Source organism: Kwoniella bestiolae, chromosome 6 (assembly GCF_000512585.2).
Source record: "Kwoniella bestiolae CBS 10118 chromosome 6, complete sequence".
In the NCBI taxonomy this organism is placed as follows: domain Eukaryota; kingdom Fungi; phylum Basidiomycota; class Tremellomycetes; order Tremellales; family Cryptococcaceae; genus Kwoniella; species Kwoniella bestiolae.
This window is the reverse complement of record NC_089246.1, coordinates 1,461,531-1,477,535: the sequence shown is the minus strand read 5'-3', so window position 1 is coordinate 1,477,535 and position 16,005 is coordinate 1,461,531. Positions and strand designations below refer to the sequence as shown.

The following is a 16,005-nucleotide window of genomic DNA, read 5'->3' as shown; positions in this document are numbered from 1 at the left end:
CCTCTCAGCCATTCACATCGTCGTATTCGAGAAACCCTGTCAACCACCTCTGTTACACCCTTCGTCTTATCGGCTAACACGTATATGTTCCCAGTGTGAAACCCATCTCCCAAAACACCGTTGTACAGTATATCTATACCCCACGTTGTAGAGCATCATTATATTCATTAAATCATGTATAAAATATCATTTCATTACAACTCAACCAACTTAACACATCCACTATATACTTAACATCCTGTCAGACCAGTATCATGGTTACAAGTCTAATGTCCATCCTCCTCCAATTCACTCAAGAAATTCAACCACCCCTTCTTAGTCACCATCCCCTGGAACACACCCCTAGAGTTGGTAACAATTATCTGCCTTACACCCAATTTGGCGAATAGCTGTTGAACAAGTTCGAGTGGAGAGTGAATCTGCACTGTTATTGGTGCCTGTGGTAGGGTGGTGATATTAGCCTAAGATATAAAGCCAAGATAGGACAAGGAGAGATACCGAGACGGAATAGAGGAGAGGATGAGAGGTAGAAAGTGAGATGAAGAAGAAGGGAAACACCACTCACCCTATCAATGTATCTACTCAGATCATAAGGCGACCAAGCTCCGTCGACGTACGAGTCCGCAAAGGAGAATATGGACATTGCGGATGATCTTGATCTGTGTGTCGAAGCGTCGTCTGGCATAAGATTGAGAGTCGCATCAGGTTCATCCGATAGCTCAGCTAAACCAATCTCAAGGGATCAGCGAATGACCTTGGTTGAAGACGGATCTTTCAGAGATCTAATTTATGGAATAGCCCAACTCACACAAAGCATGTTCCAGCTCACTCATACCCAAAAACCCCACCACCCTCAGACAACTCCGTTCTCTCCCCGAGCCCATCCCTCCTTCCAGGCCCAATCCGGGATTGCCCCCATTCGCAGTAACCTCTTTAACCAGCACTGGGAAGCCCGTATCTGCCATACCTGACCTGACTAGCTCTAGTAATTTCCCAGTGAGCGATCGGACGGTATGTTGTTTATCGGCTCTGAGGATGGGTACGGAACGATCGGCGATGGACGAGGCGCGGCGGGAGCCCCAGAGGTATTCGTGTTTCTGGTCTAGGTATGGAAGTTGGTTGAGGCTGGGTAGGAGGGTTAGCTCTGGTTCATGCACGAGGAGGGAAAAAAAACGGTTGGTGAGAAGGAGTAAAGAGAGATTTGTGGTGTGGTTAGAACGAAAGGAAGAAGGGGGAGGTGAACCCACTCAATGACCAAATCATATATCCCCTTCCTCTCCAACCCATCCGCCACGGTCTTAGCGATCAAGACACCCAGCATGACAGGTACGACGTAGTTCAGCGTAGAGGTGAGTTCGAACATGATCACAGCGAGTGAGACGGTGGTTCGGGTGACTCCGGCGAGAGTTGCAGCGGCTCCGATCTGGAGTAAAACTATATTTAGCTGCATCTCCCAATATGCGTAGTCAGGTGAGAAGGGGGGAACAAATGCCTAAATCAGTGAGGAGAAAACCCACCATCGCATATAACCCAGGGACAATACAATCCGTCTCTCTACACACATCGAATATCCCCAGCGTAGGATACGTGTACTCGATATACTCCATGATCAACCCTATGATCCTTCCGAAACATGCTCCGACGACGAGCGAGGGAATGAAAATACCAGCTAAGGACACTCGTCAGCTTCCATGCAAGGTTAGATTGAAGTTAGCTGACTCACCTGGTACTTTGATGCCAAATGTGATGATCGTCAAACACCCCTTGATGAGTAATGCAGTTCCAATACTCAATATGACCGAGGCGATCTCATGAGGGTGGTTGACACAGAGACTATTCGACGAAGAGGGTTTACATTCTTCGAAGAGCTGGTTAAGACGTTAGTTGATGGGCTTCGGATACTATCATAAGCCAACTCACACTAGCTACTAATTCGGTACCGCCCATTCTCGTATACGGATTAAGGAACGAGATCAACGTGGTGAGAAGGGTGACCTGTAACTCGTAGTGAGCTTTGACTTCACCGGTTCATGTACGAATGAGTAAGCTCACCAGGGCAACTTCAATTATGGGATGTTTCTTCAACCACGTGCCACCCCTCACTTCTCTACTCCAGATTATATTAAGTCGAGCGAAAACAGCGCCGTACACCCCCTATAGACATGGGTCAACTTTAATCGTTGTATTATGACGCTTCACTTACCCCGAAGACACCTAGGATCACAAAAATGACATATTCCCAATAATGATATTCCTTCGTATACGTCACATTGAACTGCAAGTCTCATTAGCAAGGTCGCAACCATATCAGACCTGAAGGTTGACTTACCAATACCAAAGTACCATTACCGAACGGATTGAGCGTCTTGAGCGTGATAGCAGCGACGGCAGCGCACCAGAAGCTGTACGAACATATCAGCAGAGACCATCTCCCTCTGAGTGTGAAGAGAAACCAACAACTTACCTCCTCCACATAACCTTCGGTGGGAAATAGTACGAGACCTCTTCCAGGGAGAACAGCACCCCTCCGACCGGCGCACCGAACGCAACAGACACTCCAGCAGCACAAGCAGCCGAGAGAATCTCTCTTCGTTTGGCTATACCCCTTACCATCAACTAACATCTATCATTGAAGTGGAGTAAAATGGACGTACCCTCGTTACACTCGAATTTGAGGAACAGCCTCGAAACGATATTCCCCACACACGACGAGATATGTACTAATGGCCCTTCTTTACCCAGACTCAATCCGCTCGCTACGCTCAGAGCCAGTCCCACGGACTTGGTGATCAGTGTCCATCCACCTAGATAACCGTGAATGACAAATCCACTGAGAATAGTTTTTATCTCTGGTATACCCGATCCTGCGGCGTAGTACATTATCTTCCTTGGTGGTTCTAAATTTGGGAATGCTTCGATGAGTGGGGTGACTGGTTCGTTGGCTATTCCCTCTAGTAGTGGTTGGCGCTCATTTGTGTTTGTATTTGATTGGGTTCGGGACAATGATTTGGGCTTGGAGGTATGTTCGATAGGGTCGGAAGGTGGAGTGAGGAAAGTCGAATCTTTCGAAGTGGTATGTTGGGCTGAGGATGTCAGGTAGACGGTCAAGAGTGATGCGAGGGTTGCGAGGGATATCTACGCGCACTTATCAGCATTCCGTTTTAGTCCAAAGAGTGGAGACGACCCACCGCAACAATCGCATAAGCTATAAACTCCGGGCCACCCCATACCCAAGCACCCTCCGGCCCACCTCTCTCATTCGGCGCAAAGTATTCGCCCCATTCGATCCAATCTCCACACTCCTCCTCGTCTCCTATATCGCCACCAGCGGACGGATGTCTCGGAGCACAGCAGAATCGCTTGGCCGTGCCCCACGATGAGCCGCAAAACCCCTCTTTGAGATCGAACAGGGCCATCTCCGTGCGAATGATGAAGAACGCTATCACCGCGGAGAGTATTCCTATGATAGTTACGACCAGCCAGCCTTGGAACCTGTCCCATGAATTTGCCAGTTTGCCTCGTAGGGATTTATGAGCTGCGTGACGGAGTCGTCGGACTCGGGAGGACTCTTTGATCTGTAGTTGGGTTAGCGTTAGCTCAGCGGTTTATTTATGACGGGGTGAGCTCACCGCATCGTGTATCCAGTCGATAGTGACGTATGAACTACGACTTTATCAGCTTTGGCCTCAGCTAGTGATCGATGAACATACCTGTACCACACCCTCGTCCCATTCGCTCTCTCCCCTTCATCATCCTCCAGCATCTCATCCTCTGGTCTCCCCCTCGACGTCTCGTCGTCATATTTATCAGGTCTACCAAACCCCATCCCAATGGTACTGGCAGTCCTCCTTATCCGCTTCATCACAGATCCAGTGGGACTCTGCATCGACTGAGAGTTATGTTTAGGGAAAAGCGGCGAGTTGATATTGGAATTCACTGATAGATGTCTTCGATGGGAGTTCGAGGAAGAAGACGAAGAGTGGTAGGGCTGTGCGGAAAGGGAGTTGGAGTGGGGATTAGCAGCATGTGGATGATGCGCCAGGTCTTTGTCCCTAAATCTAGAGGTGGTAGCTGTACCTGGTTGTGAGGCAGAGTAATAGGCCTCATGCGTGGGGAGGTTGAGCAGTCCCTGGGGTGGTGGCGTCAGTCTCGCTGGGGGTGGTACACGAGAGGTTGATATTCTTCTTGGCGATGATAATGTTGCGTCGTTGTTCAGATTGGAAAGGGACGGGGCCAATCCCAATCCCGGATTATTCTGACTTGTCGATCCATATCCATTTGTGTTTTTATTCGTTGAGAATTGTCTTAAACTGTTGTTTCCACCCTGTTGAACACTCGATCTTCGCCTATGCTCCATATTCCTATTATTCACTTTTGGACTTGAATTCGCCGAATCCAGATTAACCAGAGACATCCTAGGTGTTGGGCCTTCGTTCTCCTCCTCAGGGAGAGAGGCAACACTATTTGCCATTGATACGGTACTGACCCTGGGTGAGGATGAAGATGAGGAGGATGAGTTGTATACCTGGAATGTAGATGGGTTGGGGAAGTAGGTGATAGGTGATGGAGGTTGGGAGTACCCTTCTATCGTATCTATGCTTTGTCTTCTTGAGTGAGGGTGGGTCATGCGATTATGCGTATGTATCTGACGAAGGGAAGATACAGAAGGAGGTCTGTTGGGTCTGATTGTTCCGTTTGAATGGGATGTGGAAGCTGAGGATGAGAATGGGATCCTTTGTTCGTGGTATGACATCGTGGGTGAGAGTGGGTCTAGAACGGTTACGGTTACAATTGAAATTTGAATGGGAAGGTGGTGTGTGAAAGGAGAGGAAGGGGAAGGGTGGACCGTGCGTCGTGTAAAGTTGTGTGTGTTATTGTATTACTGGGTTGTTTGTTTGTTTGTTTACTATGCTACAGATTGAATATGAACGACCTCGATAAGTATATCATGATTTGGTCCAGATTGTATATGCTAAGCTAAACTATAACGATGATATGATATCTGAATGGGCCAATCGAGACGTGAAATTGAAATATCGATTAAATTGGTCGCGGTTGTGCGCGTGACAAGCGATGACGTCGGGGTGAGTTTTGGTGGGTGAAATGAATAAATTACAAGTATGATCAGGTGAGAGACGGGATGTACATGTATGTATATAGGAGGAAGTAGCAGTTGAGGAAGATGGAGACTTGATGTAATCATGGTCGAATGTTACTCCCACACGTCCGAGTGATGATGATCCGATTTAAGCTTCAACAGCGACCAGGTCCAGACTCCGTGTCCGATTCCAGCAATAGCAAGCTAAGTAGCAAATACACCTCCGTAGACCAACTTGCCCACCACATCGGACGAGACCGAGGAATTTCTATAGCACGCAAAGATACATACAGATAAATACATAAGATGCACGATCAAGGACAAGGCCAAAACAAGAGTGACACTGTGTGCAAGGTATGCCCATGCTATTTGGATGTGCATACAGTCCCCACCGTTGGATGGTAAAGTGCTCAGAAGGTCGTATAGGTATGTTTAGATCAAGCGACCGGTCGGTCGGTAGATCGAAGATGGAAGAGTGAGATGAGGGAGGTGGTCCGAGCTGAGTGGACGTCAGCGATAGACCCATCTCCCAGACCACGTACCCTCAACCCCATGCTTTTAACGAGGGGAAGAGGAACTCACTAGCATACAGTATATTTTATAATCGACCCCCAAACTAGGATACCTTGACCTTTCCCTGCCCGTTCTTATCTTCCTCACCACCCTCGCCCCCCTTCACACCCCTCAACCCCTCTTTCTTCCCTATTCCACCCACACTCCCTCCATTGGAAGACCCATACCTCCGCTGCATGCTCTGATAATGCTTGTACATCACCACCAGAGTCAGTCCCACCAATAGGATAGAAAACGTCTTGATAATTTCCAGTTGAGCGTCCGAGAGGGAATGTTGCAGTCTGCCCATGGTGCTTGTGTTTGCGAAGCGGGGAATCAGGGGTTGGAATCGAGAATGGCGTTGATGATTATCTCACTGATTGATCGCTCTCAGCAATTGAAGAGAACAAGATGTAAGTTCAACGAGGAGGAACCATGCATTGGGTTTAATGGGATTAGCTGAAGATGAGGTATTCGTGGGTGTAACGTAACCCCATTCGATCAGGCACATGTTACATGGCATTTGGTATTTGGTTAATTTTGGAATATGCAAATGCCATACTAAACATGCATTATGTGAGCACAACGAATCATCACAACACAAGCATCTACAACTGAGAGGTATATATAACATGTACAAGAGATACCAAGAATACCATCGAACAAACTGACACTAAGAGATGAACATTAAAGATGAACCACTACTACCCCCCATCCTCCTCCTCGCTACCCCTTTCAATCCCCTCCTTCCCACTCATCCCGAGGCCATTCATCCTGATCAACCCCTGACCACCCGACGACCTTCTCCTACCCCCACTCAAGGGTCCATACACCCTCTCCCTCTCCCCTCCACCTATACCCACCCCGGTGAAAGGCGGAGCAGGACTCAACCTCCCAACCATATCTCCCAATTCTATACCCACTTTACCCAACACTTCAGCAATCTTCCGCATCTGCCCACTCTTACCCGCGTCCAAGGCTATCTTCCCTAATTCCAATTTCACCCATCTAAACCCATCTAGATTGATCCTTCTCAGTCCCCTTGGCGGATCCCTGGCTAAACCATTCAAGAATGATAGGGTATCAACACCGTTTCTGGAAGATATCGGCTGACCATCTGCTGAGGATGTCGATGGGGATGACTGCCATTTGTATATCGTCAATGTACTTAGTGGGCGGGATGGTGAATCCCGAAGTGACGATATAATAAGTTCCAACTGGTTGTAATCTGGAATTAAGAATGACAGGTGCTGTAGATTCGGGTATATATCTAAGATCTTATCACAAGGGATCAACCCATTAGGAAGTATTGTTCCGTTGGTGTTGAATGGCCAGATATCGTATTTCGATTGTAGGTAAGTCAAAGACCTGATCTTACTACCGTGGATCTCTTGAAAGGTATTAGTCAAATCGCCAAGTGGGGTGATAGATAATCTCGTCAAATTCGGTAGATCGGAAGAAACTAGGCAGTTAAGCAGATGTCCAGATTTCACATCCTCCATCTTGAGGGTATGTAACCTGGGTAAATCCAGCGACTGAACCTCTGCTAATTCTACTTCTAGTCGTTGGGCTGGTGACCCAAAGACACTTAGCACTTCCAGATTCGTCGTCCGCTTCAAAAGTTCTACCAACCCATCTTTCCCATCTTCATTTACATTCACATCGACCTGAACCCCCTCGAGGCATTTTAGTGTTTTAACGAACGGTGCATATCCCACCTCTTCAAGATGGAAGGGTAGTTCCCCAGGCGATAATTTGAGATGCGTCAAATTGGGAAGTAATGGGAACAATGCCAAACAAGCTTTACGTATTTCCGTGGCATGGAGGGTGTTTGGTATAGTAGTGAGGTCGAGGAGGGTGATAAATCGTCCAGGGATGGAGAATGTGTGGAGGTTGATATCTGACCATTTGGAGTCGCCGGATAGGACACAGGAGGTGAGGGCGGGGAGGGTTGTGCTCAGATAGGGGGATGAGTAGAGGTATTTCATAACTAGGGGCTATGTCGACACGACTTGTCAGCATGCTTACATATATTCGTAGGATGATTTCATAGTAGATGGCTTATTTAATGATACTGAGATCATAGACTGGTTGGTATAGGTGGACTAACCTTCCAAGCCTTACAAACACTCATCAAACCCCTAGCACACCTCGTAACGTCCCTCCGTTCTTCCAACTTCCTTTCTGCGACTTGCTTCCCCTTTATACCATTCCAACTATCCCATGAGGGGTTGTACGAATCTTCCAGCTCTGAGGGGTATGATGGTGATATTGCCAGACGGTGGAAGATTATACGACGGATGATCTCGAAGGGGAGGGTTGGGAGGGGACCTGATGGGGGAGGAGGAGAGGACGAAGAGGACGAAGCGGAGGGCCGGAAGGGGGGTGAGAGGGGCATGGTCAGATTACTGATGAGGTGCAATGATGGAGAAATCTATGGCTAGGACGTGCCCATCATCGGAAGATAAGTTGGAGAATGAGTTGATGCTTGCTGATATTGGTCGGCCGACCGAGTCGATCAGAGGGTAATTGAGGTTGGCGTGATTCGAAGAATGTACTTGGATGGTAGGTGAGCTCCTTTGTTCGATGTCAATGTCGATGTCGCTCCTTACTCGTGCGTCCCAAGATATATGTGGTGTCTAGACCAGCCTTGCCCTACATCCGTCTCTGCTGTGGTTGATGATCCAGAGGTATGATTGAACGTACCATTCTACCAAATCAAGATGAACTCGATCAGATAAACAGGATATGACGCATAAATGACTAACTGAACCCGGGAGACATGTCCGATATAGCCGATCGAGATGACCTTTTAAGTGGGAGGGAGGGATAAGGGATGGAGGGAGGACTGATATAAGTGTCTCGAGGTGATACTGCTATGCATGGCGGTGGACGAGGGTATCATGATGAGTGAGAAGCATGTGCAGATGGAGTCGCAGGGTGAGAGGATGCATGTTGACTATGAGTTGATATGTGATAATTGAGTGATCTCGTCCAATGAGAGTTGAATGAGGTGTCAGCATACAATCTGTTGACTATTGCCACTCCACCACAAATGAGTAAAAGCAAATCGGCTTACCGATCAATCAATTATCAATTGTTGACCATCCAATCCTCAATTCTCTCTTGTTTTTCCATTTTGACATCATTCAATTCACTTGCTTTGCTTGTCATTCGCTGTACGTCAACTAGACAAATCCCGAAATACCTCAGCATCAGCAACATGGCCTCTCTACGACAAACATTCGCCTCCTCCTCCCGACTTACCCTCCATCACTTTCACCTCACCCCTTCTCCCCTGTATCCAACATACAGACTCGCATCAACCCTAGCTCAGACGTTATCTCAGCCATCCAAATTCGAGAACATCCCTTCGTCCACCACTTTCACCAGTCCAATCGCGGAGCAGACCAATTCAAAGGGGAAAGAGAAGGATTCTCACGCAGCCCCTGCTCCTGCTGCAGCGCCGAGGAGGAAGGTCGAGTTGAAAGGCAAGAGAGCTGCGATTAGTATGGTGAGTTGTGTTTCACCGTATAACAGCGTACTCGATACAGGTCGTCTCTCTTCTCATATACTCATCTACCTGATTATCAAAATTATCCTATCCTATACAAGATTTCATCCAAGCTAACTCAGTCCTACTACCAGACACCATCCGCCATAACCCGCCTCCGCGCCCTAATCTCCTCCCCGACCGAACCCAAGCTCCTCCGAATATCCGTCAAATCCCGTGGATGCGCCGGTATGGCCTACCACCTAGATTACGTCTCACCCCCTGGGGGCAAATTCGACGAGGTGGTAGAGCAGGATGGGGTTAGGGTGTTGATTGATTCGAAAGCTTTGTTCAGTATTATAGGGAGTAAGATGGATTGGAGGGATAATAGGTTGAGTCAGGGGTTTGTGTTTGATAAGTGAGTGATTGACTTGCTTGGTGTACTTTACATCATCATTCACGGTATTTGTATGACATGCCATGTAAGAAAAGGATCATGCTGATTGTACTTGTCTTCACTAGTCCCAATGTTGAAGATACTTGTGGATGCGGTGAATCATGTGAGTATCCAACCGCGATTGTGTTTGGCATTAACTACCCAGACTAATCGAGCTGACCTTTCAATCATCTTTTAATAGTCAACATCCGACCTTAAATCACCATCACGATCATATATAATAGAAACGTTGGCTTACCGTCTCGCTTATGTTATTGTAACTTGTCACATGCTATCTATATATCTGACGCAACCATATCCACCATCTATGATCCTATAGAATTAATGTACAATAGATGTATCCCATCATTTTCGTACGGACTTCGAAAGAAAACCAAACCCTATGATTGATCTATACCCATGCTGTTCCCATCGTTTCCACTCTTTCGACGTATCGTTCAATTTGACGGATGTGAACAAACAGCTTCTCCTCTGCCTATTCCAAATGCTGAGAAAAAGCTGGGTATCAACATTTTATACTGCATCCATCTATAATAAAAGTAATCACAATAAACCATCTATTAAGAAAAGAGGACCATCATTAAAATGAATCTATAAGAGTTTTAATATTGCATACTGAAACGTGTCCCCTCGCATCTATACCGCAGTGAATGATTAACTATGAAACTAAATACTTCTTCCGAAATCTACTTCGGCCATTGCTTCTTCTCACAACATCGATAACCAGACTATGACTAGTGATCGGCCGCCTCGACCGCAGCGTCCATCTCCTCCTTCATTCGTTTCCTCTCACCGGTGATCAAGTCGTCGTCAGTGGCTTTTTGGATCCACTTGTACTCTGTTTTAGGGTATTTTACTTGACCAGAGGCCGCGTGATCTACGAACCAGAATACGAGACCGGGGCTGTGGACGGGGAATAAGAATTAGCATAGGTGTATATAGGGTTGGAGAATTGGGCGTAGATCACTCTGATGCGGGATTTGAACGTTTGTTCTCATCTGGGTGGGAATCGTCACTCACGACGTGGGCCTGACCCTCGAACATGGTAATCCCTCCTCTGGCTTATCCAAGATCTTCGATAACATCTCTTGCTTGCCTTCTCCGGAAGCTACGAAGGCACATCTGAAAGCGTGGTTGAGGACTGGGTAGCTGTGGGCGTTCAAATGTACGACATCAGCTTATATGGCTCTCTTGTATTAACATCTATGGCATATAGCACGGTGAGGATGGGCGATCTAAGCGGAGAAGGGAAGTTGGACCCACGTAAAAGTAATTCTCCTGCTAGGTGGTTTCGGACTATCTTGAATCTCAGCCACCCATCTATCATTCTCCGATAACAGCTCATGTCCAGGGAAGAGCGAGCAGGTATGACCGTCTGGACCCATACCCAACAAGATCAGATCAAACGTGGGGTATCGAGCCGCATTGGCCCCCGCGAAGGTGTTGACAAGTTGTTTCTCATAATCATCCGCAATTTCCACAGCCTCATTCTCCGCATCATCCTCTTCCTCCTTCTTTATCTCAGCTGTGGGGTCGATCCGGGTTTGTTCCCTAAATAACTCGGTGTTGAGAGTATGAATCTGCTCCTTCTTGATTGGTACTAAATCCAAAAATGCTTTCGAACAGGCAGCATAGTTTGATTCGGGGTGATCTAGGGGAACGATCCGCTCGTCCGCGAAGAATACTTGCCATTTATCCCATTGGATCTCCTTAACGTCGACAAGAGGTTTCAAGTTGTTGGGCAGGGACCCACCTGAAAGTGCGATGGTGAATACCCCTCGATGTTGGATGGCATCTGTTTGGGCTTTTAGGATGAAGTTGGCGAGTGAGTTCTGGAGGTGAGGGACGTCGTCGAATGAGTAGAGCACTGGTGGAGCGGATGTTTGAGGCATTGTGAGATGTGGTTGAAATTGATAAGCTTGGCGGTTGGGTTGGTGGGTGTAATTACTGATATGAGATTTGAGATATTGTGATTCGAGGATGGTAGCTTGGATGCTTGTCGTGATAGTATACTACTCTGATACTGATTAGTGAAGTGAAAAGGGAGTGTAGATAGGTTGAAAGGAAATTCCAAGAGGATATGACCAATGTTGGATTCGCTATGACCATGTACTATATCACTGGTATCTCGTAATCGAGCTCATTCCAAGAGTCCAGAGCGTGACGTCAAAAAAAAGAGGGTCATCACAAATTCACAGATCACACTGATCACTGGAATGCCACATGAGCACGTTTATGAGTGTAATTCCGGATAATCCCGGGGGAGACTTGGTATCAATTTGATCCCGTTTAGTCAGGGTTGTTGTTGAGCTCGTCCATAACAGCTTTAACCTGTTGGGTATTGACTGACTTCGCGTCGACAGATGTTGGATTTATTCATGTTCCTCGTAGATAAACATTACGAATACATATCATTATCAATATCATTCACGTACTCGTGCTCCTCCATCGCAAACGTGAACGGGAACGGCGTCAGTAGAGAGAGGATCATCCAAGAGATTTGACAAGACGCAATCATATCCGCCTACTTGCCAACAACCCACCTCAGCTGCATAAACAATGTCAACACCCAAGATATCAATCAAAGTGTCTACTCCAGGTGGACCATCCACCCCTTCTGCCGAACCTATACAGACCGAAGCTACTGGAGATGTAACCACACACGATGTAGCTACCGCACCTGGGAAGGAGAGGGAGAGGGAACCTATATATAGTGGGGAGATTGGGAATATCAGTGGTGTAGGGGAGATCAACGGGGGTAAGTGGTTGATTCGCTTGCAACACTTCATTAGGGAGGAGATGAGCATCTCCCGTCGAAGTACGTTAAACCGGCGCAATGCAAATTGACATTGGCTAGACGGGATACACCTGTATCTATACGGATGATCTCCCTCTTCACCCACATGATCTGCCTGGATTAATCAATATCCTTACTGACTTAACCATCACTTCAGAACCATCAACCGCCCCCACCCAAACCGACGAGACGATGGAAACCTCGACCCCAGCAATAGATGGCGAAGCACCCACACCAGCACCCGAAGCAGCGGAACGACCCACCCCTCAACAACTGCATGATCTCGCTACCACCTACCTAGCAGCTCAGACCCACCCCTTAGTCATCCCATCTTATTCCTCTTGGTTCTCTCTTTCCACCATTCACCCTATCGAACGCAGGTCGTTACCTGAATTCTTCTCATCGAGGAACAGAAGCAAGACACCGGCTATATACAAGGATTATCGAGATTTCATGATCAACACTTATCGACTGAACCCCGGAGAATACCTCACGGTTACCGCATGCAGGAGAAATTTAGCTGGAGATGTAGGAGCGATTATGAGGGTACATGCTTTCTTGGAACAATGGGGGTTGATAAATTACCAGGTGAGCTTTCTTCTTCCCTGCTACAAGGCTTGTACTGATATTGCTGTTCAGGTTGACCCGGATACACGTCCTGCAGCGCTGGGTCCCCCCTTCACAGGTCATTTCAGAGTCACCCTCGACACTCCCAAAGGTCTTTCCAACCTCGTCCACCCAGGGACAAGACCCAACACCGGCTCTCTAGCACTCACAGCTCAGACGAATGGTGTTACCCCTCATCCATCCAACCTCGACCTGCGCAAAACCATCTACCAATCTACTTCCAAATCATCCAAACCCATCTCCTCGGACGAAGCTACCAAACTCGCCACTACAAATGGCGAAGCTGCGCCTAAAACTCAGACTTTCTCATGTGAGACGTGCGGAACGGACTGTACGAGGACGAGATACCATTCGATCAAGGATGGTGAATACACCTTGTGTCCCTCATGCTTCGTCACCGGTCGATTCCCTTCCACCATGTTCTCAGGCGATTTCGTAAGACTCGACGAAGAGACGTTCAAGCAATCTTCAGGGAAAGATGAATGGTCAGATCAAGAGACGTTATTGTTATTGGAGGGAGTGGAGATGTTCGATGATGATTGGCAGAACGTCGCTGAGCATGTCGGAACGAGATCAAAGGAACAATGTATTGCGAAATTCTTGCAACTCCCTATCGAAGATCCGTATATCACTTCGGACCCTGCGGCGGATATTGGACCATTAAAGTATCAAGCTGGGATCAACGGATTACCGTTCGACGGATCGGAGAACCCCGTCATGTCTGTTGTCACCTTCCTTGCGTCTGCTGTTGGACCCGCAGTAGCTGCTGCTGCTGCGCAGAGTGCGTTGGGGGAGCTGGCAAAGGGTTTGAAGAGGAAAAGGGGAGATGGGGAGGGAAGTGAAAAGGAGAAGGCGGTGAAGATGGAAAAAGAGGGGATGGTGGTGGATGGTGAAGTGTCTGCTCAAGCGGACGAATCATCAACCAAGGATGGCGAGAATGGGCATGGGGAAGTTGTTACCACGATAACGGAGAAAGCACCGACCTCAGACGAAGTATCAAGAGCAGCTACCATAGCGTTATCATCAGCAGCTGCCAAAGCGAAATCCCTAGCATTACATGAAGAATCCAAGATGTCCAACCTGGTTTCGAGATTAGTTTCAGCGCAGGTGAAGAAAGTGGAGTTGAAATTAAAGATATTTGAGTCTCTGGAGGAACAGCTGGAGAATGAAAAGAGGAATTTGGAGATTGGGAAGCAGCAACTCTTCAGGGATCGTCTGAACGTGAAGAAACAGTTAGAGAAGGTTGAGGGGTTGTTGAAGGATTTGAAGGAGAATCCTCAGTCTGCTCCAGGAGGAGAGACAGGGGTGGATGGGATGAAGGAGGAGGTGATGGGGAAGAGTACGGCGGAGTTGGTGGTGCCTGTCCAGGGGGAGGTGCCGGCAGCTGAGGATGATGGGGAGGTGAATTTGCAGAGATTGTAGGATTGATGGAATGAAGGAGTTGATTGGGCAATTGGTATATGAGATCTGATTTCGGGATTATTCGATCACTGGATGTGATATAGATTATGCATGTACTTTATTTGTCTAATTTACAATTCATCTTTCACCCAGTTGGGTTCAAGCCGTTTGCCTTCGTCATTCGGTATAGTCTCAACCTTCCCACCTTTCCCATCCTTCAACGCTTTACTAATATCAAACGGCTGAGTAGGGATAGCACCTTCCCTAGGTGAGGGTACATCCTCATCGAGTATTATCCCCCCTACAGCCGAGTCATCCGTTATCCTATCATCCAAGAGTCTATCAACCTCATCCGAACCCATCTTCTCCACATCCACCACCTCTTTTGCTTTTCCCCTGAAAGCAAATTTGATCAACCTCCCCGTTCCAAAGAGATACCATCCCACCCCTCTCCCCACCCCGCCAATTACCACACCAACAGTCTTATCGAGTATTCTCCGTTTCAATATGAACCCCACGACCAGGAAGAAGAAGGCCAGAGCTGAGAAAATGATTATTCGATCGAGGAAGTCTGCCCTTTCTATGGCTTTTACCAACTGACCGGAGAGGTCCAGGAGGGAGGTGTAGCGGTCGTATAGGTTGGATGTGGAGATGAGTGTTTGGGTGGATGATTCTGTTTGGTATTGGGGTTAGCGCAGTTTGGCAAATATGATATGGGATGGGTGACTTGGGTGTAGTTGTGTAGAGAATGTTCGGACTTGCCCAGCGTCTGGATGGATAATACCGATTTCTCCAATTCAGTCTGCATTAGCTCGGTAGTTCGTCGTAAAGCTACGGTCACTTCGTTGGTCTTCGTTTGAAGCTCATCGTCTCCGCTAAACACGAGCAAGGGAATCAGAATCAGCTCAGCTCGTATAGAGGAATGAGTATCAGGTTGCAATGGATGATATAGGCATGAGAGGCAGAGAGTTAATAGACCCACCCCATCCCAAACTCAGCTGCACTCCTGGCTTTACCTTTCCCCTTCTCGTCACCTTCTACCAATCGGCTCTCGTCCAGCTCATATCGAGACTTGCTTTTCTCATTTAGCTCGTGCACTCTTGATCGTCTGGATAGGATTGTGCGTTTGGAATGTAACATCGCTTGGCGGAATGATCGTTTTATACTATGCCATATATAACAATATCAGTGTGAGCATCCTACCTGGTAAAGAGGACAGGCGAACATACGAGAGATACTGCTGCTCCAACTCATGTATCTTCTGCTGAGCTTCATTTTGTTCATACGGTGATAGGGAATATATCATCTCCTTTGCGAGCTGCACAACCACGTCAACGACTGACCTCTCGTTGACTGAGGGATAGGTTGACCCACCTCGAGATTATACCTTATCCCTTCTAGATCACCCCGCATCTCGTCTACTAGCTCTTTGTGTAGATCCAACGGACCAAGGCATTTGTGTAAACGAGGAAGTTGGAATGACTCGAGGTCGTTTAGGCGACGTGGAAGGGATGAGAGGATTGATGAGAGGGAGGGAGAGGACATGGTGAGGGATCGACTGAGTATTGAGACTGAGATTG

General features: G+C 47.5%; 7 protein-coding genes across 7 annotated transcripts; 2 read left to right on the top strand and 5 right to left on the bottom strand.

The window, feature by feature from the left end:
- Positions 1 to 266: 266 nt before the first annotated feature.
- Positions 267 to 4,627, bottom strand: I302_107755 (uncharacterized protein; the record flags this gene model as incomplete). The annotated part of the gene is made up of 15 exons (XM_065870529.1): positions 267 to 437; positions 566 to 723; positions 809 to 1,125; positions 1,248 to 1,423; positions 1,518 to 1,669; positions 1,724 to 1,868; positions 1,921 to 1,995; positions 2,053 to 2,154; positions 2,204 to 2,275; positions 2,330 to 2,402; positions 2,465 to 2,597; positions 2,655 to 3,135; positions 3,189 to 3,575; positions 3,630 to 3,663; positions 3,711 to 4,627. The coding sequence occupies 15 exons, from the start codon at positions 4,625 to 4,627 to the stop codon at positions 267 to 269; spliced, it is 3,393 nt and encodes a 1,130-aa protein (XP_065726601.1).
- A 1,087-nt stretch (positions 4,628 to 5,714) lies between these two features.
- Positions 5,715 to 5,960, bottom strand: I302_107754 (uncharacterized protein; the record flags this gene model as incomplete). Its single annotated transcript, XM_019193117.1, has 1 exon — positions 5,715 to 5,960. One exon carries the CDS (start codon positions 5,958 to 5,960, stop codon positions 5,715 to 5,717), a length of 246 nt encoding a protein of 81 aa, XP_019044594.1.
- Positions 5,961 to 6,354: 394 nt separating this feature from the next.
- I302_107753 (uncharacterized protein) lies at positions 6,355 to 8,048 on the bottom strand (the record flags this gene model as incomplete). Its single annotated transcript, XM_019193118.1, has 2 exons — positions 6,355 to 7,647; positions 7,761 to 8,048. 2 exons carry the CDS (start codon positions 8,046 to 8,048, stop codon positions 6,355 to 6,357), a joined length of 1,581 nt encoding a protein of 526 aa, XP_019044595.1.
- Positions 8,049 to 8,873: 825 nt separating this feature from the next.
- I302_107752 (uncharacterized protein) lies at positions 8,874 to 9,798 on the top strand (the record flags this gene model as incomplete). The annotated part of the gene is made up of 4 exons (XM_019193119.1): positions 8,874 to 9,164; positions 9,299 to 9,561; positions 9,666 to 9,703; positions 9,782 to 9,798. 4 exons carry the CDS (start codon positions 8,874 to 8,876, stop codon positions 9,796 to 9,798), a joined length of 609 nt encoding a protein of 202 aa, XP_019044596.1.
- Positions 9,799 to 10,334: 536 nt separating this feature from the next.
- On the bottom strand, positions 10,335 to 11,492 carry I302_107751 (6-phosphogluconolactonase; the record flags this gene model as incomplete). Its single annotated transcript, XM_019193120.1, has 3 exons — positions 10,335 to 10,503; positions 10,621 to 10,749; positions 10,864 to 11,492. The coding sequence occupies 3 exons, from the start codon at positions 11,490 to 11,492 to the stop codon at positions 10,335 to 10,337; spliced, it is 927 nt and encodes a 308-aa protein (XP_019044597.1).
- Positions 11,493 to 12,159: 667 nt separating this feature from the next.
- On the top strand, positions 12,160 to 14,446 carry I302_107750 (uncharacterized protein; the record flags this gene model as incomplete). The annotated part of the gene is made up of 3 exons (XM_019193121.1): positions 12,160 to 12,358; positions 12,555 to 12,985; positions 13,037 to 14,446. 3 exons carry the CDS (start codon positions 12,160 to 12,162, stop codon positions 14,444 to 14,446), a joined length of 2,040 nt encoding a protein of 679 aa, XP_019044598.1.
- Positions 14,447 to 14,556: 110 nt separating this feature from the next.
- I302_107749 (uncharacterized protein) lies at positions 14,557 to 15,970 on the bottom strand (the record flags this gene model as incomplete). Its single annotated transcript, XM_065870528.1, has 5 exons — positions 14,557 to 15,098; positions 15,188 to 15,300; positions 15,408 to 15,590; positions 15,655 to 15,743; positions 15,800 to 15,970. 5 exons carry the CDS (start codon positions 15,968 to 15,970, stop codon positions 14,557 to 14,559), a joined length of 1,098 nt encoding a protein of 365 aa, XP_065726600.1.
- Between the last annotated feature and the right edge of the window lie 35 nt (positions 15,971 to 16,005).